The 25,052-nt window shown below is 38.3% G+C and overlaps 1 protein-coding gene across 1 annotated transcript in view; it reads right to left on the minus strand.

Annotated features, from left to right (window-relative positions):
• nwk (FCH and double SH3 domains nervous wreck) overlaps nucleotides 1-25,052 on the minus strand; it is a 505,896-nt gene that overhangs the window by 164,937 nt on the left and 315,907 nt on the right. The window contains exons 10-11 of the mRNA XM_090389564.1: nucleotides 14,813-14,908; nucleotides 217-372 (exon numbers count right to left, since the gene is read on the minus strand). Coding sequence (XP_090245690.1) covers nucleotides 217-372; nucleotides 14,813-14,908 — 252 coding nt within the window. The remainder of the gene's footprint in view (nucleotides 1-216; nucleotides 373-14,812; nucleotides 14,909-25,052) is intronic.

Raw genomic sequence — 25,052 nt, forward strand, 5'->3', positions numbered from 1 at the left:
AAGTGACAACAGGTTTTATATTTAGAAGTTTTTTTTTTTATTCTGATTTGATTTTCGGCAACAGTTTTACTTAACCCTCAATAACTTTATCATGAGTGAGTTTGCTGCACCCATGCAGCAAATTCTCATATGGAAGGGTTAATATCACCCAAATGGTGGTATTTGGGTGACATTAACCCAAATAGTATAAAGAAATTTCAATCAATTTAAAGTTACCTTGTCACCAGAGAGCAATAACTGAGTCTGCAACTTGCTCAGCTCAGTCCAACCATCTCTCAGAGTTCTGCTTTCTTTAATAATGCACATAGCCCACTTTTTGGCTTCTTTACTGAGACATAAGCCAGCATTGTGCTCAATCGATATTTTCACAATCTGAAAAATGTAATACATAACAAAACCACAGAAATTAAACATAGGAAAATAATTTATGTGCAGCAAACAATCATTTTCTCCAATCCACTTTTCATGAAACAATTTGTTTATTGTATATTTACCACACATTTCATAAAAATACATGTGTTTTAACAGCCAGCTATAAAGATGAGTCAGACAATAAGATAATTAATAAAGGACATTACATGTGGACTTTATAAGTTTTCAGATTAACTAAAGGGTTGAAATTAAATTTTTGTTTTACCAAATTACACTTGTGCGGTACAAAGTCCTCTGCCTGTACTCTCAATTACTAAAACTAAGATTATTAATTTTAAGACTACAAGTAGCATCTACTCTACTGTGGAATTTCCTTTTAGAAAAAAAAAAAAAAAAAAAAACACTTTTAGCAGAAATCTGATTTTATTTTTTAATAAAATCATAATAGAAATCTGCATTGCTCATGTAGATTGTTACTAAGAGATGTTCATAGCCCCTTCACTAGGCAAAAAAAAGGCTGCACAGTGGACTTGAAATGTAACCTTAAACAGTTTTAGTAATCATAAGTACTCCATTCAGATCAGCATATCCTTCCAGTATAATTTAATTTCAAATATGGATTACATACTGATTACATATCAGTATTCCAAAGAGACAGAATTGTGCGAATCAGCTAGCTAATTGTTTTTACTTTGGTAATGAATCTTTAAATGTTGGAATTTTAGAACAAACTCAGAATGAAAAATTGTATGCTACAGAAAAGCATACTCCAACAATGCTCTAAATGAAAATACCACTTTCTATAACATAATCATTAATTCACTTTCTTTAATAATAATTATATATTATTTTATTAATCCAAAGCCAATTTTAATAAGATAAATTATTCCATAAGACACAGAAATAATTTGTAAAATTCCAGCATTAACAACTTTACTTTAATAATTATTTTAAAACAATTTTTACATAAACAGTAATCGTGTCTCTTGAAAATCAGTTAATATGAATGAATTAAGGTGTTGGTCAAAACATCAAAGGCAGATACTACTAGGATATCAGAGACATGGTGTCAGATAGATATAGGGAATGAAGAATTGGAATTTGAGGAGTACAATTAATCACCTGAGGGGGCATAAATTCAAATTGAGGAAAGACAATTGTAGAATATATGTGCAGAAATTTGCCTTTAGCCAATGGGTAGTTGATAGCTGGAACAAACTTTCATCTGTCATAGTGGAGGTCAGCAACTTAAATAAGTTCAATGCAGAACTAGACAAACATTTGGAATGAATAGATGAGTTAAATGGGAAGGGTGTTTTTTTTTTTTTTTGTTGCTTTCTTGCATCATATGCCCTACTAACACTAATGCTCACAATGTGTACAGAAAGGGAGGAGGGGTTATGTTGTTGGTTAAGAAACACAAAATCTAAGGTTGTTGTTGTTATTTGGTTTTTAGGAGCATTAGCAACTAAGGTCATATTGCTCCGGGGATAGGCGGTGGTCATTCCCTGACCTTTCTGCATCCTCCGTATTTGGTGGTCACGGGCTCGAACCCCGGTATAATCAAGAAGTATGTGCTACGTACTGCTGCTCCTGCCCACCTGGCTATGGAGGTGCCTCCAAAATCTACTTTGACAGACTACTTTGATGTGAAATAAGCACTGGAAAAGCAAAATTGTGTTATAGACCTAATGACTCTGATGAGTATAATGAACAACCGTACAGAGAAATAGAGTGGAACAGTAAATCAGATTGTCATATAATGGGGATTTTAACTTCCCAGATATTGACTGGAATTTGTGGATTGGTCACTCGCACACTGGCAAGGCTTTTATGGATTTATTGAATGATTGTTTTCTACAGCATCATGTTTAAGAGGCAACAAGAGGGAGTAACACTCTTGATCTGATTATAAGTAGTGATTCTTCATGCATTAAGAATCTGTAGATAAAGGAACCACTAGGTGGCAGTGATCACAGTGTGCTGATCTGGGATTTACTCAAAGATGTAACTAACATCAGGGGTAAAGGGAAGGGTTTGTGCTTTTGTAAAGATGACTATGGTTGTCTGAGACAGTTCTTAAATTCTATACAGTGGGATGAATTGATGATCTTACCAACAGCAAATTCTAAATGGGAAGCATTCAAAGAATTAATCTTGGAAGCTACTAGGCTTTACATACCAACTAAGAGATATTGTTCATGGTTTAGGCCGAAATGGATGTCAGAGGAACTAATGAGACTTGTGGTAGAGAAGAAATATGCATGGGATGCATATAAATTATCAGGTGACACAGAAGCCTACAGTAGATATAAGCTTATCTGTAATCAGAAGAAATATGCATAGGATGCATATAAATTATCAAGTGACACAGAAGCCTATGGTAGATACAAGCTCATCTGTAATCAAGTCACAAAGGAGTTTAGGCAGGTGAAGTCAGAGTCAGATTATGAGAAATATTTGGCAAAGAATTCAAAGAAAAACAGCAGAGTTCTTTACTTATGTAAATTCTAGAAAAAAGCGGATGAATCAGATTGGTCCAGTTGATATTAATGGATTGACTGTGGACGATCCTGCTCAGGTACCTAACAAACTTAATGAGTATTTTGCATCTACAGTCACACATGAGGAATTCTATAAGGAAGGGGAGGACAGAAGTTTACTAAATTCTAACAGAGAGCTAAATGATTTTATAATACCAGAGAGCAAAGTGGAGGTGAAATTGTTGAAGTTAAACATAAAAAAGGCACCTGAGGCAGATGGAATCTATCCAGTTATATTAAAGGAGGCAGCAAGGGAAGTAAGCAAACCCTTAGCCATAATTATGAGGGCATTCTTAGATTCAGGGGAGGTTCCCATGGACTGGAGATGTGCAAATGTATCTCCAATTCACAAAGGGGATTCAAAGGGTGACGTAAATAATTATAAACCTGTAAGTTTAACTTCTGTTGAGGGGAAATTAAAGGAGGCATTGGTTACAGAAGCACTGCAGGATCATCTAGACAAAACTGCTGTTATAATTCAGACACAGCATGGTTTGTTAAGGGGAAGTCTTGTCTGACCAATTTGATCAGATACTATGATATGGTCAGAAAGGATCTGGATGAAAAAAATAATTTTTATATATCATAAACTTGGATTTTAGGAAAGCTTTTGATACTGTTGCACAAGGAAGACTACTGTACAAACTGGAGCAGTATGGCATTAAGGTCAAATTGCTGCTTTGCATAAAGGGATGGTTGAGTGGGAGAAGACAGAGTGGTAATCAGTGAACACTGCTCTTCGTGGACTAATGTTGTTAGTGGAGTCCCTGAGGGTTTGGTGTTGGGACCGAACCCTGGGGAACTAATATAAATATATAAAACGTTAGGAAGTATGAATATTGTTCTCCACCGGAGGAATGGAATAATAATGAAATTGCAGGTACAAACAAGGTAGTAACCTTTAATAGAAACTACAGATACAAAAAATTAAGGTAAATTAAATGAAAAGAATAAATTGAATTAAATTAAATAAAGCAGAGTAGCTTTAGAGTCTTAGGGAGTCTTCATCAGCTTGAACATAAACGTCAGTATGTAACAAAGAATGCCTGGGCAGGTCATGTAAGGCAAACAAAGTGTGATACAAGTGCAAGCAACAGTAGAGACAATCACTGGTTAGAACTAGATGCTTGTAGCTGTGAATGCAGGGTATGCACATGGAGCACAAGCCAACGTTTATCACACTGCAGGATAACTGCATCCATGATTGGATGTACATGCATGCCTTTCTTGAGGTTAAAAGTACTATATAACAACCAGATATATGGAGTGATTCGAGCCATACTCATTGATGGTAATTGTGCAAGTGGTCGACAATTTCAATATCATGGTGTGGGTCAAAGTGATGATGAGAAGACCAATAGTGCTCTGCGACTGCAGAGTGCTATGAATCAGCAGATTGGATGGCTCTCTCATGTTCTGAGATCCAATCTTGGAGCCTCCTGGTGGATTCCACAATGTAGAAACTAATGCAGTCACGGTAGTTTCTGTAGAATCTTAGTAAAAGCCTGTAAAATCTTAGTAAACCAGGATAATAAGAGATAAAGGTAGTCGAGATAGTGTCATCATTGTGTGAGGCTCTGTGGTGTGTGGCAAGCTCACTGCCCTTCAGATCGCATTTGTCCAGGTCACAGGCAGGGTAGCCACAGTTAGATAGATCTGTTTTTACTTCCTAAACTTCACCACACTTGTCGTCTATGGAGCTGGAAAGGATCCAGGTGCAGGTGAATAGGGCATGAGCAGTACTGAGAAGCTGCCTGGGGGCATGTGCCGATTTGTAGTTGGTGAACTGGCCAGTACACATTAGCTGAGGCATATGATGCAAGAAAACAAACTTATATAGCATTAAAAAAAAAAACAACTTCCCATTTCACCCATCCGATCACTCCAAATGTTTGTCTAGCTCAGCCTTAAATTTATTTAAGCTATCAACTTCCACAAACAACAGATGGAAGTCTGTTCCAGCATTCAACTACCTGCTGGCTAAAGGCAAACTTCTGCACATTTATTCTACAACTGTCTTTCCTCAATTTGAATCTATGCCTCCTCAGGTTCTTAGTCTGAGCAAACAGAAGTATTCTATCAGCATTGAGCCTGCTCAAACCATTCAAGGCCTTATACACCTCAATCAGATTACCTCGCAGGTGCCTAGTCTCCAGATGCTGCAACTTGCAGAACTTAAGCCTCTCTTGGTAAGAGCATCCCTTTGTTCCTCTCACCAATCTTGCTGCTCTTTTCTGTACTCATTCTAGCAACTCTATATCCTTCCTAAAATGAGGCCTCCAGACCTGCACACAGTACTCAAGGTGTGTCCTGACCACTGCCTTATAAAAGGGGATAATCACCTCTGTCTCTGAAAGCAAAATTTCTATTTATCACTGACAAAACTCCATGACCTGCCCTGACAGCCCGTCTGCACAGCTCAGAGAAATTCTTATCTGACTGCACATTTACCCCCAGGTTTTTTTCATTCTCCACCTCCCTGAGTGTAGTACCACACAGTTGGTACATTTCTCTTGGGTTACTGCTACCCATATGCAGTACTTTGCATTTGTCAATGTTAAACTTTAGTTGCCACTTCTCAGCCCATCTGCCTAACTTTTTTAGATCCTGTTACAGTAGCATACTGCCTTTACTGTCATTAACAATCCTGCCAACCTTGGTATCATCTGCAAACTTGGATAGTATGCCTGATATACCTCCATCGATATCATTGATAAATGCACAAAACAACAATGGGCCCAGCACTGAACCCTGGGAGACTCCACTAATAACATTAGTCCACGTAGAGCAGTGTCCATTTATTACCACTCTGCCATCTCCCACTCAACCATCCCTTTATCCATTGCATCAGCTTGCCCTTAATGCCATAGTGCTCCAATTTGTAAAGCAGTCTTCCATGTGCAACAGTATCAAAGGCTTGCTTGAAATCCAAGCATATGATATCAAAATTATTTTTTGCATCTTGTTCCTTTGTGGCTACTTCATAGTATCCAATTAAATTGGTCAGACAAGACTTCCCCTTAACAAACCCATGCTGTGCCCGAAAATATTTCTACTATATCCCTGATATGCCAAAATTAAAAAAAAACAAACCACATAATATCCTCAGAAGAATGAAGAAAAAACAGTTATATATTTTTCAATTAATTAGTTATTTTTTTAAATTAGTTATATTTTTTCAATTAATTAGTTATATATATATAGAAAAATAGTTTACATTTTTAATTAGTTCAATTAAAAACGTTATCTGAGGACAGTGGTGAAGTAGCCATAGTGGCACATAAGAAAAGAAAACATAAAAGGAAGAAAAAAATTTATGTTTTTGTACTGTAAAAACCGATACTGTATCTATTTTGTAGCCTTGGTTATTATAGTTGATATTATTTGTGCTGATTCCGTCACCACTTCTCATATTCTGTCTTTCTTCTTTATTATTGTGTTCACCATTGGCACTGACAAATCTGAATTCCGTGTGATACTTGTTAACGTTTGACCATTTTCATACATCCTTATTATTTTAATTTCCAGATCCAACTCTATTGCTTTCCTTTTCTTGGTAGATTTACTAGTATCGCTGTCACTTATTCTTAGTCGGCACCATGATAATGGTCAAAATTAAATTTTCTGTTAAAGCGTTATTCACAGGGTTAAGGCGAAAATTCACTATTATCGCCCCACGTGAGCTCACATTTTACTAAAATGTATTTCTGGAGGTCATGACCATAAAACAATAAAAACAATTTGCACTTTCCGGTTTATTGGGCTTTTCTGTTAGTGCAATTCATTATAAATGAGTAGTAAACTTGATCTTATTGCATTTGTAACAATACTGATAGCTGGAATTCTGTGAGTTTTTAAGTTATTATGGTAAAATGTGCATCTCCTTCAGTGAAATCTTCAGTCATATAAAAAAAAACATAAATAAATTTTAAGGATCTTCTTCTCTTCATTTCTATTTTAAAGCTTGTTGCTCACTTGTGCAATTTGTGTGTGCTGTGATTGTTGTTATTGATTTCTTATTTTTTTTTTTACTGATTTAAATTTTACAATCCTAAAAAAGAAAAAAAAAATTGAGTGAAAAAAAAGATAACTTAAGTCAGAAGTTACTTAAGTCAGAAGTTACATAAGTCAGAAGTTACATAAGTCAGGGACTGTATCGAAAAATGTTCAGCAACCTATGCAAAAAGTATGGTGATAGATAAAAAAAAAAAAAAAAAAAAACTTACCACCCACTACTCATGTGTCCAATATGATGCTGCACTTTATTTTTTACAATGTCCATTTTAAATCTAATAGCTTCCCTTTATTTTTTACAATGTCACATATGGTTTGGTCACCAACATTATAATGGTTCATTAAAGTCTACTGGATGAACCATTTTCAAACTTTTGAATAATTTCAAGTTTTTGTTTAATTGAAAGCAGAACTCTTTTGCATTTACCTATCATTTTCGTGATTTCTAAATAAAAAAAAAAAAAAAAAAAAAACTTTGATATCCCTGACAAATAATGAAACAAAATTTGCCTTTTTGCAGTGTGATGGAACATAACAATCGATGCAACACACTAAACATTTATTTATTTATTTTATTATCATTTTTTTTTTCTTTGTTAGTTGTTGCGCATCGGTTTCTGTGGCCATAATGCACCTCCCAAGGTTTTTGCACTACTCTGATCCAATCCCGAGGTGGGATTCGACCATGCGACCTTTGGGTTGCCAGACATGCACTTTACCCATCTTGCTAGCCCGGTTGGCTTTTTTTCTTTTTTTCTTTTTGAGTGACGGGTGTGAAGACAGCGGGGGTTGCAAGATAACGGGTACAATAATCTCCCAATAATGACTTATAACGGCACTTCTTGTCACTTATTTACAACTTGCAAAAGATCTGTTTATACCTATTCTAGTTATTACTTGAGTTTTATGATTTCTGATTTCTGGTTTATTTTTTATTTTTTTAAATTTGGAGTCTTGAAGTGTCCCGGTTAATCCAATCCAGGTAAATTGAGTCTGCTGTATATGATATCATCATAGTATCCAATCAAGTCTTCCCCCTAAAAAGCCCATGCTGTGTGTGATTTATTACTACAATCTTGTCTAGATGATCCTGCAATGCTTCTTTAACCAGTGATGCATAATTTTCCCAGGAACAGAAGTTAAACTAACAGGTGTGTAATTAATTAGTTCTCACCTTTTGATCCCCTTTTTGAATTGGGGATACATTTGTAAACCTCCAGTCCGTGAGGACTTCCCCTGAGTCTAAGGATGGTCTCATAATTATGGCTAAGGGTTTGCTTACTTCCTTTGCTACCTAATTTAACATAACTGGGTAGATCCCATCCACCCTAGGTGCATTTCTTATGTTTAACTTCAACAATTTTCCCTCCACTTTGCTTTCAGTTATTACAAAATCATTTAGCTAACTGTTAGTTTAATAAGCTTCTGTCTTCCACTTCCCCACAGAATTCCTTATGTGTGAATGTAGATGCAAAATACTTGTTCAGTTTGTCAGATATCTCAGCAAGATCATCAACAGTCCAACCACTGATATCAAGTGGACTAACCTGATTCATCCCCTTCCTTCTAGAATTTATATAAGTAAAGACGTCTTTGCTGTTTTTCTTTGCATCCTTTGCTAATGATTTCTCATAACCTACCGTTGTGACTTCATTACAGACTAGCTTATATCTAACACAGCCTTCTGTGTCACCTGAAATTTATTAGCATTAGCAGAGGCATCTGATGCAAGCTTATACAGCATCAGCCAAAAAAAAAAAAAAAACCTTCTACCCATTTCACCCACCATTCACTCCAAATGTTTGTCAAGTTCAGCCTTGAATTTATTTAAGCTGTCAACTTCCGCAACAGATGGAAGTTTGTTCCAGCAATCAACCACCCACTCGCTAAAAGCAAATTTCTGCACTTATTTCTACAACTGTCTTTCCTCAATTTGAATTTATGTATCCTCAGGTGATTAATCTGGGCAAGAGTAAGATTCCCAACAACATTAAGCTGGCTGATGCTATATGATTATACACCTCAATCAGATCACCTAGAAGGTGCCTAGTCCCCAGACACTGCAATTTGCAAAAACTTAAGCCTTTTTTCGTAAGAGCAACCCTTTGTTCCATTCATTAATCTTGTTGCCCTTCTTTGTACTTGTTCCAGCAGCTCTACATCCTTCCTAAAAAGAGGCCTCCAGACCTGTATACAGTACTCAAGGTGTGGCCTGACCATTGCCTTATACAAAGGGATAATCCCCTCCTTATCCCTGCTAGAATAATTCCTGAATAGCATTGACAAGACATCATAAGCTACTCTTGCAGACCATCTGCACTAATCAGAACTTCAAATCTGACCGCACAATTACCCCCAATTCCTTTTCATTCTCTACCACCCTGAGTGTAGTATCATAACAGTTGATACGTTATTCTGGGGTTACTGCTACCCATGTGTAATACAGTTGGTCGTCGACTTACGACCGACTTCTGTTCTGACTGACAGGTCGTAAGTCGATCTGGTCATATGTTGGCCATATATTTATTAACAGTATTTTTTAATAAGAGGCCTAAAAAGAGGCCTCCAGACCTGTATACAGTACTCAAGGTGTGGCCTGACCATTGCCTTATACAAAGGGATAATCCCTCCTTATCCCTGCTAGAATAATTCCTGAATAGCATTGACAAGACATCATGAGCTACTCTTGCAGACCATCTGCACTAATCAGAACTTCAAATCTGACTGCACAATTACCCCCAATTCCTTTTCATTCTCTACCACCCTGAGTGTAGTACCATACAGTTGATACATTATTCTGGGGTTACTGCTACCCATGTGTAATACAGTTCGTCGTCGACTTACGACCGACTTCTGTTCTGACTGACAGGTCGTAAGTCGATCTGGTCATATGTTGGCCATATATTTATTAACAGTATTTTTTAACCTTTCCAATCTTTTTATCATCTTTATAATTTATTTTTATAATCTTTTAAATTTTTATCATCTTTTATTTTTCATTTTAAATACAGTAATGTTTTTATCTTTTACTTGGCGATACTGTACATACCTTCGTTTCTCTGCCTAGGCTATCTCTCTCTATGAGGTTAAATTCAAACGTTCTCTACATTTTAATTGGTTTATTATTCATACCGTTTATAAAAATACAAAACTGCAATCTATAATTATATTGTACATAATGTGAAAAATAATACTGTACATAATGTACTGTAAACACAAAAATACAATCTAAAATTAATGTAAAAATTAATACAAATGAAATTTACAAAATAAATTTTTAATCTTTGCTTGTGCTGGGTTGTGGATCATCAGGGTCAGGTTCCTGGGTTGAGGTAGGAGATGTTTTCTTGATGAGGAACATGCTGAGCTTTGTTTCTTTTTTTCTTCATATATCTCACGATAGCAATGCACAGCATCTTGAACGATACGTTCAACCGTTGTAAATCATTCGACATATAGGGTCCATTGCTTCAAAACTGGTGAGAGCTTTATTCAGATGCGAAAAAAGAATCTGATAAACCCTTTGCAGTGAATTTCCTTTCTGGCTCCTCTTCTCCTTTCTCTTCTTCCTCTCTCGCTTTTTCTTGTGCCACTCTTTGTGCTTCCAATTCAATCAACTCTTCATCCGAAAGTTCTTTTGTCTCACAATCTAGCATCTCCTCTACATCTTCTATTTCACATTCTAATTTAAGATTTTTTGCAAGTTTAACTATTTTTTCTGTAATCACTTCCAACTCCTCTCCTTTTTCAGATCGTTCAAATGTAGTATTCGCATAACATTTTAGACATTTTTTCCGAATTCCTGGCATAAAATTCTTTGTTACACATTCCCATGCGGCCGAAATGTTCTTGATACACTGAAGAATGTTGTACTGCTTCCAAAAGTCTCTCAAAGATAAATCAGCATCAGAATCCATCGCTTCAATGGCTTGTGCAAATGTCGTTCTGAGATAGTGAGCCTTGAATGCCGAAATAGCACCCTGATCCATCAGTTGAATAAGAGCGGTTGTGTTAGGTGGCATAAAAACCACTCTAACATCATCATGAATGCGTTCAGATGAGGGGGAGTGGCCAGGGGCATTGTCCATAACCAATAAAATCTTGAAAGGGATACCTCTCTCTGCACAATATTCACGAGCCTGGGGAATGAAGCAGTTCATGAACCAGTCTTTGAACAGTGCTTGAGTCATCCAAGCTTTAGGGTTTGAACGGTAGTAAATGGGCAGTGTGTGCTTGTTGATGTGCTTAAATGCACGAATGTTTTCTGAATGATAAATGAGAAAAGGCTTCAGCTTAAAACCAGCGGCATTCCCACCAAGCAACAAAGGTAACCGATCCTTAAAAGCTTTGAATCCTGGCATCATTTTTGCTTCTTGGTGTATGTACGTACAATTAGGCATGCATTTCCATTGCAAGCCGGTTTCATCTACATTGAATATTTGTTCCGGTAGATAACCTTCTTTGATTAAAGAGTCGAAACTATCAACAAATTTTTTGGCTCCATCTTCATCTGCACTTCCTGCTTCTCCTGTGACATGTACATTATGCAAAGCAAATCTTTTTTTAAAATGCTTAAACCACCCAGTACTAGCCTGAAAATCTTCTGCGTAATCATCTCCGGAGCATCATTTTTAAACTCTGAAACAAACTTATAGCCTTCGCTTGCACTGTGTGAAGGCTCATGGGTGTATTTTTTTGTATTAAATCTTCCATCCACATAAACAACAATTTCTCCATTTCATGGATGAGTCCCTATCATTGTTTAGTTAAAATTGTAGACTTAATAGGTGCAGAACTTTCACAGCTTCCCAAATTCTTTCTTTGTCCTTAAGTATCGTCGATACCCTGGAATGTGATAACTTCAAGTCACGTGCTATCGTATTCACTTTCTTTCCGCCTTCATACTGCTGGATAATTTTCATTTTACACTTCTAAATCAATAGTTTTCCTTGACTTCTTAGTTGGTGTATAAGTAGATGAAGGCATTTTCCTTTTACTAAACATTTTATTGGTATTTCAGTAGAATTTTAATTAATACACCACACGCAACAGATGCTTGAAAGCGACTGAGTGTATGTGAGAGAGAGAGCAACTAAGTGTATGTGCCTGGTGGTGTCCCCAGGCCTCCCGTCATTGATGTGCCTCCTCACCTGGGTTATGGGTGTCCTCAGTAGTGTCCTCATTTATTATTAATTTATTCATTTATTTAGAAATGGGTGCAAGAATATTTGCTGATGCTATCGAGGTACTGTTAGGTGGGTCAGAAAACTACTAGATTGGGGGGATACACAGAATAATAGATTAACAGTAGCCGCTGGCAGAGGTGAAGGTGATTCTTGCACTGCTTCTATTGGAATGAGCAGCAGCCTGGAAAACAAGATGCAGGGGATTTAAGAGACTGCTGGGAGTCATTGTGGTACAAGTAAATACATGGGTTGTGTTAGGGTAGCTAAGGATAGGAACAGGTGCATGTATACTTGCATGTACACCAATGCTAGGAGTTTGGTAAATAAATGTGATAAATTTGAGGTGTTGGGCAAGACATCAAAGGCTGATATTGTTGGGATATCAGAAACGTGGTTTGTTTGTTTCGGAATTTATTGGGCGCATCGGCAACTATGGCTATAGTGCGCCACCAGAAACGTGGTTTCACAGAGATATAAGGAATGCAAAATTGGAATTTGGGGAGTACAATGTGTACAGAAAGGACAGGAAGGGAGGAGGGGTTATGCTTATAGTTAAGAAACACAAAATCCAAGGATGTACAGTCATTGGACATTGCTGGACAGTGCAGTGTCAAGCCAGTTTGGTGTGACATAAGCACAGTGAAATCAAAATTGAGAGTAGGACTGTGTTATAGGCCTAATGACTCTGATAAAAAACTGTACAGGGAAATAGAGTGGGCCAGTAAATCAGAGAGTCTTATAATGGGGGATTTGAATTTCCCAGATATTGACTGGAATTTGTGGGTTGGTCGCTCAAACACTAGCAAGGCTTTTGTGGATTTACTGGATGATTGTTTTCTACATCAGAATGTTCGGGAGGCAACTAGAGGGAGTAATACTCTTGATCTGATTATCAGTAGTGATTCTTAATGCATTAAGAATCTGCATATAAAGGAACCACTAGGTGGCAGTGATCACAGTGTGCTGAGGTGGGATTTACTCAAAGAAGTAACTACCATCAGGGGTAAAGGGAAGGATTTTTGCTTTCGTAAAGGCGACTACGATGGTCCGAGACAGTATTTAAATTCTATACAGTGGGACCAACTGATGATGTTACCAACAGCAAATTTAAAATGGGAAGCATTCAAAGAATTAATCTTGGAAACTACTAGGCTTTATATACCAACTAAGAAATATTGTTCAAGGTTTAGGCCTAAATGGAAGTCAGATGAACTAATGAGACATGTGACAGAAAAAATATGCATGGGATACATATAAATTAATGGGTGACATGGAAGCCTATGATAGATATCACTGATCTGTAACCAAGTCACAAAGGAGGTTAGGCAAGCAAAGGTAGATTATGAGAAATCTTTGGCAAAGGACGCAAAGAAAAACAGCAAAGAGTTCTTTACCTATGTAAACTCTAGAAGGAAGGGGATGAATCAGATTGGTCCACTGGATATCGATGGTTCAACTGTTGATGATCCTGCTTCAGGTGGCTAACAAACTAAATGAGTATTTTGCATCTACATTCACACATGAGGAGTTATTCAGGGAGGGGAATGGCAGAGGTGAACTAAACTCTGGCAGTGAGCTAGATGATTTTTAATAACTGGGAGGAAAGTGGAGAAGAAATTGTTGAAGATAAACATAAGAAAAGCACCTGGGGTGGATGGGATCTATCCAGTTATATTAAAGGAGGCAGCAAAGGAAGTAAGCAATCTGTTAGCCATAATTATGAGAGCTTCCTTGGACTAAGGAGAGGTACCCACAGACTGGAGATGTGCAAATGTAACCCCAATTCACAAAGGAGGATCAGAGGGTGACACAAGTAATTATAGACCTGTTAGTTTAAATTCTGTTCCAGGTAAATTAATGGAGGCAATGGTTAAAGAAGCACTGCAGGATCATCTAGCCAAGACTTCAGTTATAGCTCGGATACAGCATGGGTCTGTTAAGGGGAAGTCTTGTCTGACCAATTTGATTGGATAATATGAGGTTGGATAATATGATTGGACAATATGAGTCACAAAGCAACTGGATGTAGGGAATAACTTTGATATCATATATTTGGATCTTAGAAAGGCTTTTGATACTGTTGCACATGGAAGACTGCTGCACAAATTGGAGCAGTGCGGCATTGCAGGCAAAGTTTATTTGTCTCCAATTGTGTATGTGTCAATAAGGTTTTTTACTGATAGGGTCATGATGCATTTTTGCATCATGTGCCTCTGCTAATGCTACTGCTAAATTAATTGTCTACTTCACTTAGTGCACCACCTTGCATCTCGCATATTACAGATATATCTCATCACTGGGTGTTCAGGGGTTCACAATGCCTATCTATCCACCAACGAAACTCTAATCAGAGTTGAAACCTGGGTCCAGGGAAGTAGCATACACTTTAAATAAAAAGCAATATACTTCTCCACTGGAGCAGTGCTTTCTATTTAGAGTAGAGCAATACCAACTAAAATCATGATGAAGTGCTTCCATAACATGAGGTCAGTGCACTAAGTAGCAAACTTAGTTTACTCACACACAAAAAAGAGGCTATGCCCAACATGCATAATTCTAGTTATATAATTAATTACTATTTTTGTAATATTTCACTTTAAAATGTCTATACGGATACATATGTATATAAAGGAAAAAAAAAAAAAAAAGTTACATATACATGAACATAAAAGAAAAAAATATTTAAGACATACTTACAGCATCATTGTCACAGGGTTCAAAAGAATACTGTACAGCCTTAGAAAGCACAGGATTATCTTGCAAAAAGCAGTGTGCAGTATACTGTTTAGTTATCTGAAAAATATTTTATTATAAAGATATACCCATTAACACATTATGTGTGTGCACACATACATTGGGAGGGGGGAAGAGAGAGAGAGAGAGAGAGAGAGAGAGAGAGAGAGAGAGAGAATAATACTGATGTTATTTAAGTTATTAGAAAAATTGCCTTGGAATTCACACAGGAAAGAAACTGATTCAATTGTCAATGTGTGGCTTTGAGCAAACTTATTGAAATAATCCTGTACAACTACTGAAAAAGTAACAGATGGATATAAAAAAATATTTAAGACACTTCCAGCAATACTGTCATAGGGTTCAAAAGAATAGTGTACTGCTGTAGAAGCAAGGAATTATCCTGCCAACTTTTAGAAATTGAAAACTGGAAGGCTAAGATATCTATCTTTGGACATGCTGGGATGCCATTCTTCGGAATGGCATTCCAGCATGTCCGAAAAGTATTCCCATTCGTTTTACAATTTATTGATAACTAATTAACACATGTATAATACTGCAGCAGACACATTATTCATATCACAATGTAATTCAATAATTCTATTTTAAAGTTCTTTGCTTGGCTGAAGTTGACTATAAGTGCACCATGGCAAGTTAATGAATCAGCTACCACAGCCCAATTGCATCACTCAACAAATTCAGAGTAATCAATTCTTCTTTCACAAACAAATTCTCTTAAAAAATGAAACACCTACATATTTAAAGAAACTTAAGTTTCTTTCAACAACAAATGTGATTACAATACACAACACTGAGCTACATAATCAGTAACAACAACGATGCACTAAATCCGTGTTCCAAGCCGCTAAGTGGATTTTTCTTATTTATTGATTTGAAATTATTGTTTTTCTAAAACTTTTGATTTAAATTTAGTAGTATAACATTATTTTGTGATTTTTTGATTAATTTGGTGTATTTATTCTTTACTCGGCCTTGTAAAAGTATCGGTAAGGGTTTCCACGTGTTCGTAACTACCGCTACCGTTAGTAACTTTCCCGCCATTGTGATACCGTACTAGATATACTGTTAGCACTTCGTTAGCAGTTAAATTGTACGTTTAAATAAATACATATAACGACTTAGATTACAAACGTAATATAATTAATAACATAACATAATTAATTAATAAATTAATAGAATCATGACTCAGACCAGAGCAGCAAAGCAAAAGGCTCAAGCTAATGGAAGTGCTGTGGCTCAGAGCAGAACTGAGGGGGGCAGTTGTCCTCTGACTCACAGCCTTATAAAATGCACTGTTTGCTTGATGTTTGCAGAGCAATCGGGTACGGGACATGATACTGCCAAGGGGGATGTCTTTGTGTGTGCGCGATGCAAGGAGTGTATCGATATCAGGCAACAACTCGGCGTTCTTATGGGCCTATATGAGAGCTTGAAGGACAGGGTGTATGCCCTCGAAGAAACTAAATTGAGGGGCCCATCAAGCTCTCAGCTGCCCACATCAATGCCAGAGCTTGCACTTGGGCATCGCGTGACACAGAGACAACCCCCAAGGCAGAATGCGCTGATCCCGAAGGAACTAGTAGTTGTTGGTGACTCTATTGTCAGGGAAACGGGGAACATGCTTTGTAAAAAAGATAGGTGGAACAGGACCAGGGTATGTCTGCCAGGGGCAAAGGTTGATGACGTTGTAGAGCGAATATCATCTTTTAAGGGCACAAAAGGTGATATAGTTGTACACGTTGGCACTAATAATATTAAGAGCAGGAGACCGACAGAATTACTTAACAAATACAGGCCACTGTTGAACAAAAGCCGAGAATTAGGGTTGAATTTGAAAGTGTCTGCAATTCTGCCCAGACACGATAGGAGGGAGTATATGATGAGAGCCTTGTCGATCAATTCGGCCCTGGAAAGATTGTGCAAGGCTCAAGGGGTAGAATTTTTTTCAGCCTGGACGGTACTTGTTAACAGGAGAGATTGCTTCTACAGGGATGGGATACACTTAAATAGAAAGGGTGCAAGAATATTTGCTGATGCTATCGAGGCAGTGTTAGGTGGGTCGGAAAACTGCTAGCTTGCGGGGAGACAAAGACCAATAGATTGACAGTAGCCACTGGCAGAGGTGAAAGAGATTCTTGCACTGCTTCTATTAGAATGAGCAGAAGCCTGAAAAACAAGATGCATGGTATTTCAGAGACTGCTGGGAGCCATTGCGGTACAAGTAAACACATGGGTTGTGTTAGGGTAGCTAAGAATAGAAACAGGTGCAGGTATACTTGCGCGTACACCAATGCTAGGAGTTTAGTAAATAAATTTGATGAATTTGAGGTATTGCTGAAAACATCGAAGGCAGATATTGTTGGGATATCAGAGACGTGGTGTCACACAGATATAAGGGATGCGGAACTGCAATTTGGGGAGTACAACATCTACAGAAAGGATAGACAGGATAGGAAGGGGGGGAGGGGTTATGCTATTAGTTAAGAAACACATAAAAACCAAGGAAGTGAAGCCAGTCGACATCGCTAGACAATGCAGTGTCGAGTCAGTTTGGTGTGACATAAACATTGGGAGATCAAAATTGAGAGTAGGAGTGTGCTATAGGCCTAATGACTCTGATGAGTATAATAAGGAACTGCACAGGGAAATAGAGTGGGCCAGTAAATCAGAGTGTCTTATAATGGGAGATTTTAATTTCCCAGATATTGACTGGATTTTGGACGCTGGTTACTCACACACTAGCAGGGCTTTTGTGGATTTATTGGATGATTGTTTTCTACATCAGCATGTTCGGGAGGCAACTAGAGGGAGTAATACTCTTGATTTGATTATCAGCAGTGATTCTTCATGCATTAAGAATCTGCAGATAAATGAACCACTAGGTGGCAGTGATCACAGTGTGCTGAAGTGGGATTTACTCAAAGAGGTAACTACCATTAGGGGTAAAGTGAAGGGTTATTGCTTCCGTAAAGGCGACTACGATGGACTGAGACAGTATTTAAATTCTATACAGTGGGACCAACTGATGATGTTACCAACAGCAAATTCAAAATGGGAAGCATTCAAAGAACTTATCTTGGAAGCTACTAGGCTTTATATACCAACTAAGAAATATTGTTCAAGGTTTAGGCCAAAATGGATGTCAGATGAACTAATGAGGCATATGGCAGAGAAGAAAAATGCATGGGATACATACAAATTAACACATGACACAGAAGCCTATGATAGATACAAGTTGATATGCAACCAAGTTACAAAGGAGGTTAGGCAGGCGAAGGCAGATTACGAGAAATCCTTGGCAAGGGATGCAAAGAAAAACAGCAAAGAGTTCTTTACTTATGAAACTCTAGAAGGAAGGGGATGAATCAGATTGGTCCACTTGATATTGATGGGTCAAGTGTTGATGATCCTGCTCAGGTAGCTAACAAACTAAATGAATATTTTGCATCGACATTCACACATGACGAGTATTCAACTCTAGCAGTAAGCTACAGAATCTTGAAATAACTGGGAGTAAAGTGGAGGAGAAACTGTTGAAGATAAACACAAGAAAGGCACCTGGGGTGGATGGGATCTATCCAGTTATATTAAAGGAGGCAGCAAAGGAAGTAAGCAAACCCTTAGCCATAATTATGAGAGCTTCCTTGGACTCAGGGGAGGTACCCATAGACTGGAAATGTGCAAATGTGACCCCAATTCACAAAGGAGGATCAAAGGCTGACACAAGTAATTATAGACCTGTGAGCTTAACTTCTGTTCCAGGAAAATTAATGGAGGCACTGGTTAAAGAAGCACTGCAGGATCATTTAGACAAGACTTCAGTTATAGCTCAGACACGGCATGGTTTTGTTAAGGGGAAGTCTTGCCTGACCAACTTGATTGGATACTATGATGCAGTCACAAAAGAACTGGATGCAGGGAATAACTTTGATATTATATACTTGGATCTTAGAAAGGCTTTTGATACTGTTGCACATGGAAGACTGCTACACAAATTGGAGCAGTGTGACATTGGAGGCAAATTGCTGCTATGGATAAAGGGGTGGTTGAGGGGGAGAAGACAGAGAGTGGTAATCAATGGACACTGCTCATCGTGGACTGATGTTATTAGTGGAGTCCCTCGGGGCTCAGTGTTGGGTCCATTATTGTTTTCTGTATTTATAAATTATATTGATGATGGTATATCGGGCTTAATGTCCAAGTTTGCAGATGATACAAAGGTTGGCAGGGTTGTCAAGGACACTACTGACACTATGCTGCTGCAACAGGATCTGGAAAGGTTGAGCAGATGGGCTGAGAGGTGGCAAATGAAGTTTAACATTGACAAATGTAAAGTACTACACATGGGAAACAGCAACCCCAGAGCAACGTATCAACTCTGTGGTACAACACTGACAGTGGTGGAGAATGAAAGGGACTTGGGGGTGGTTGTGCAGGCAGATATGAAGTTCTCTGAGCAGTGCAGATGGGCTGCAAGAGTAGCTCATGGAGTATTGTCAATGATATACAGGAATTTTTCCAGCAGGGATACGGAGGTGATTATTCCATTGTATAAGGCGATGGTCAGGCCACACCAAGAGTACTGTATACAGGTCTGGAGGCCTCATTTCAAGAAGGATGTAGAGCTGCTGGAACGAGTACAGAGAAGGGCAACAAGATTAGTAAATGGAACAAAGGGGTGCTCTTACGAAGAAAGGCTTAAGTTTTGCAAATTACAGTGTCTGGAGACTAGGCACCAGCGAGGTGATCTGATAGAGGTGTATAAAGCCTTGAATGGTTTAAGCATGCTCAATGCTGATGGGATTCTTCCTCTAGCTCAGAAAAATCACCTGAGAGGGCATAAATTCAAATTGAGGAAGGACAGATGCAGGATAGACGTGCGGAAATTTGCCTTTAGCCAGTGGGTGGTTGGTTGGTGGAACAGACTTCCATCCCTTGTGGTGGAGGTTGATAGCCTAAATAAGTTTAAGGCTCAGCTGGACAGGTATTTTGAACGAACAGTGGGGTGAAGTGGAAGTGGTTTTTTTTTTTTTTTTTTCGGCTGATGCTGCATAAGCTTGCTTTCTTGCATCAAATGCCTCTACTAATGCTAATGCTACCCGAGTCCTTAATGCTTTAAAAACAAATAATAAGCAATGAAATTAAGGTACAAAAGGATAAATCTTTAATTAAAAAATCAAATATATAAACATATCTATCATAACTTATGACAAAGTCCAGAAAGCAAATGAATACAAAAAAACATTTCTTCTTGACAACTGATGTTGCTCACCATATAAGTATGTTTTACACATTTAATATGGTGAGCAATATGTCTTTACCTGCCATTTGATATATTAATGTCACATTAGCTCCAACTTGAATAACATGAGGGGAACAAGAGTAGTCTTGTTCTGGCGAAGTTTTTACGGCTCAGGAAAATAGTGAAGTTTTTTCTGTTTTACTAACTTAAATTGGCTTAAATTAGCGTATTAACTTATTTTCTAGAGTAGCTTTATATTGCTAGTTACGATACTTAGTTTAAATTTTAACTTAGATAGAGATTTTATAGGTTATTACTTAGTATCAGTAAGGTTATCCAATCCATGTGTTTTACAATTTTTGCAGAGCCAGTGAACGGTAAGTTTTTTAGCTATATTTAGTTCCTTTATTGACTAATTGTTATATTAAATTATTTTCTGTAAGTAGCTTATAGACCTAGTCAAGATCCATGGTTTATTCTGAATTGAGACAGTGAGATTTTGGAAATTAATTAGCACAGGCACATGATGCAAGAAAGCAAACTTATATAGCACCAGCCAAAAAAAAAAAAAAAACACCTTATTTCACCCATCCACTGGCTCCAAATGTCGTCAAGTTCTGCCTTAAATCTATTTAAGCTATCAACTTCTACAACAACAGATGGAAGTTTGTTCCAGCAATCAACCACCCACTGGCTAAAGGCAAACTTCCACACATCTATCCTACAAATGTCTTTCCTCAATTTGAATTTATGCCCTCTCAGACAATTATTCTGAGCAAGAGAAAGAATCCCATCAGCATTGAGCATGCTGAAACCATTCAAGGCTTCATACACCTCAATCAGGTCATCTCGCAGGTCTCCAGACACTGTAATTTGCAAACCTCAAGCCTTTCTTCATAAGAGCAACCCTTTGTTCCATTCACTAATCTTGTTGCCCTTCTCTGTACTCGTTACCAACAGCTCTACATCCTTCTGAAAATGAGGCCTCCAGACCTGTATACAGTACTCAAGGTGTGGTCTGACCATTGCCTTATACAAGGGGATAATCACCTCCTTATCCTTGCTAGAAAAATTTCTGTATATCATTGACTTGATACCATGAGCAACTCTTGCAGACCATCTGCACTGTTCAGAAACCTTCATATCTGCCTGCACAATTATCCCCAGGTCCTTTTTATTCTCTACCACTGTCAGTGTGGTATCTTAACCTTCATACCGGATTTGACACTCCTTGGACATGACACCGACAAAGACATTCTGCGGCTTTGCTGCCAACGCGCCATTGGCGATCTGAACTGGGTACTCTAACCTGATTCCCTTTAAAACCCCATCCCCAGGCAGGGGAGGGAGGAGACGGATCTCTGTCTCCTCTCCTCCCTGCCTACCCCCCATACTTTGCCTGGTGGGGCTCGTCTCCACTGACCTCTTTAGGGATGCCTACTCTATCGTCCCTATTCTTCTATCTGTTTTCCCCCCAGTCTTCAGTCTCCCTCTCTCACTAAATCGACCGAGTACACCCTTAACAATGCCGCCAAATTCTAATCAACGTCTAAATTCTACCGGTTGCCTGTAAATCTCTAAGACAACTAACACTATTAGCTTTTATCTAGCATATAGCCTCACATGTCTAAATTTAATAACATCAAAATTTTGCCCGACCTATTTGGCCTTTAACACATCTCTTTAGCGTTCCACCCCAACCAGCGATTTCCTAACAGCAATCCCATTAAGCATTAATGTCAAACGCAATTTTTTTTTTTTTTAAATAGATCCTAGCCACTGAAATCCCAGGAAACTAGGTGGCAGGACCTGCCAGAGCAATTTGTTGTGATACTGGATACACCCGGCTAGCCTCCACTATGGGCAACGTAGGGCCCCACTAGGGGCATGGTGGCCAATAAGCCGGATAAACAATGGGCACAACAAATCACACTGCACAGACATGGTCCACAAACTTTCAAGTCTCTGGCTTGACTGTGTACTGTCCTCGATACAGTGAAACACACGTGGAGATGGGAGAAATCCCAGGTGCCGTCTGACATGAACATACCTTATACCTTGTCAGTGTGGTATCACAGAGTTGATACGTTACTCTGGGATTACTGCTTCCCATATGTAGTACTTTACATTTGTCAATGTTAAACTTCATTTGCCACCTCTCAGCCCATCTGCTCAACTTTTCTAGATCCTGTTGTAGCAGTGTACTGTCATTAACAACCCTCCCAACCTTCGTATCATCTGAAAACTTGGACATTAAGCCTGATATACCATCATCAATATCATTTATAAATACAGAAAACAACAATGGATCCAAAACTGAAGCCTGAGGGACTCCACTAATAACATTAGTCCACGATGAGCAGTGTCCATCGATTACCACTCTCTGTCTTCTCCCACTCAACCATTCCTTTATCCATAGCAGCAATTTGCCTCAAATGCCACACTGCTCCAATTTGTGCAGCAGTCTTCCATATGCAACAGTATCAAAGGCTTTTCTAAGATCCAAATATATGATATCAAAGTTATTCTTTGCATCCAGTTCCTTTGTGACTACATCATAGTATCCAATCAAATTAGTCAGACAAGACTTCCCCTTAACAAACCAATGCTGTGTCTGACAAGACTTCCCCTTAACAAACCAAAGCTATAACTGAAGTCTTGTCTAGATGATCCTGCAATGCTTCTTTAACCAGTGCCTCCATTAATTTCCCTCGAACAGAAGTTAAACTAACAGGACTGTATTACCTGTGTCTTCCTTTGATCCTCCTTTGTGGATTGGGGTCACATTTGCACATCTCCAGTCCACAGGTACCTCCCCTGAGTCCAGGGAAGCTCTCATATTTATGACTATGGGTTTGCTTACTTCCTTTGCCACCTCCTTTAATATAACTGGATAGATTCCATCCACCGCAGGTGCCTTTCTTATGATTATCTTCAACAATTTCTCCTTCACTTTACTCTCAGTTATTAGAAGATTATCTAGCTCACTGCCAGAGTTTAACTCACCTCTGGCGTTCCCCTCCCTGAATAACTCTTCATGGGTGAATGTAGATGCAAAATACTCATTTAGTTTGTTAGCCACCGGAGCAGGATCATCAACAGTTGAACCATCGATATCAAGTGGGCCAATCTGATTCATCCCCTTCCTTCAGGAGTTTACATAAGTAAAGAACACTTTGCTGTTTCTCTTTGCATCCTTTGCCAAAGAATTCTTGTAATCTGCCTTCACCTGTCTAACCTCCTTGGTAACAGACCAGCTTATATCTTACATAGGCTTCTGTGTCACAGGTTAATTTATATGTATCCCATGCATTTTATTCTCTATCACATGTCTAATTAGTTCATCTGGCATCCATTTAGGCCTAAATCTTGAACAATATTTCATTGTTGGTATGAAAAGCCTAGTAGCTTCCAAGATTAATTCTTGGAATGCTTCCCATTTTGAATTTGCTGTTGGTAACAGCATCAGTTGGTTCCACAGTATACAATTTAAATACTGTCTCAAACCACCGTACTCACCTTTACGAAAGCAAAAACCCTTCCCTTTACTCTTGATGGTAGTTACCTCTTTGAGTAAATCCCACTTCAGCACACTGTGATCACTGCCACCTAGTGGTTCCTTTATCTGCAGATTCTTGATGCATAAAGAATCACTAATGATAATCAGATCAAAATATGCCTCCCGAACATGCTCCCTCTAGTTGACTCCTGAACAATGTGCTGTAGAAAACAATCATCCAATAAATCCATGCAGAAAACAATCATCCAAAATGTTATAGACCTAATGACTCTGATGAGTATAATAAAAAACTGTACAGGGAAATAGAGTGGGCCAGTAAATCAGAGAGTCTTTTAATGGTGGATTTTAATTTCCCAGATCACACACAAGCAAGGTTTTTGTGGATTTATTGGATGATTGTTTTCTACATCAGCATGTTCGGGAGGCAACTAGAGGGAGTCTAGAATTTATCTGATAATCAGTAGTGATTCTTCATGCATGAAGAATCTGCAGATAAAGGAACCACTAGGTGGCAGTGATCACAGTGTGCTGAGGTGGGATTTACTCAGAGAAGCAACTACCATCAGGGGTAAAGATAAGGGTTTTTGCTTTAGTAAAGGCGACTACGGTGGTCTGAGACAGTATTTAAATTCTCTACAGTGGGACCAACTGATGATGTTACCAACTGCAAATTCAAAATGGGAAGCATTCAAAGAATTTATCTTGGAAGCTACTAAGCTTCACATTACCAACTAAGAAATATTATTCAAGGTTTATGACTAAATGGATGTCAAATGAACTAATGAGACATAACATATGGCAGAGAAGAAAAATGCATGGGATACATATAAATTAATGGGTGACATGGAAGCCTACAATAGATATAAGCTGGTCTGTAACCAAGTCACAAAGGAGATTAGGCAGGCGAAGGCAGATTATGGGAAATCTTTGGCAAAGGATGCAAAGAAAAACAACAAAGAGTTCTTTGCCTATGTATCCTCTAGAAGGAAAGGGATGAATCAGATTGGTCCACTGGATATTGATGGTTCAACTGTTCAGGTGGCTAACAAACTAAATGAGTATTTTGCATCTACATTCACCCGTGAGGAGTTATTCAGGGAGGGGAATGCCAGAGGTGAGTTAAACTCTGGCAGTGAGCTAGATGGTTTTGTAATAACTGAGAGCAATGTGGAGAAATTGTTGAAGAGAAAAATAAAAAAGACATCCGGGGAGGATGCGTTCAATCCAGTTATATTAAAGGAGTCAGCAAAGGAAGTAAGCAAACCCTAAGCCATAATTATGAGAGCTTCTTTGGACTCTGGGGATGTACCCATGGACTGGAGATGTGCAAATGTTACCCCACATGGTTTTGTTAAGGGAAAGTCTTGCCTGACCAATTTGATTGGATACTATTGTTATTGTTGTTATTTGGTTTTTAGGAG

The sequence above is a fragment of the Mastigoproctus giganteus genome, chromosome 2, assembly GCF_048544385.1.
Source record: "Mastigoproctus giganteus isolate SK-2022 chromosome 2, ASM4854438v1, whole genome shotgun sequence".
NCBI lineage: Eukaryota > Metazoa > Arthropoda > Arachnida > Uropygi > Thelyphonidae > Mastigoproctus > Mastigoproctus giganteus.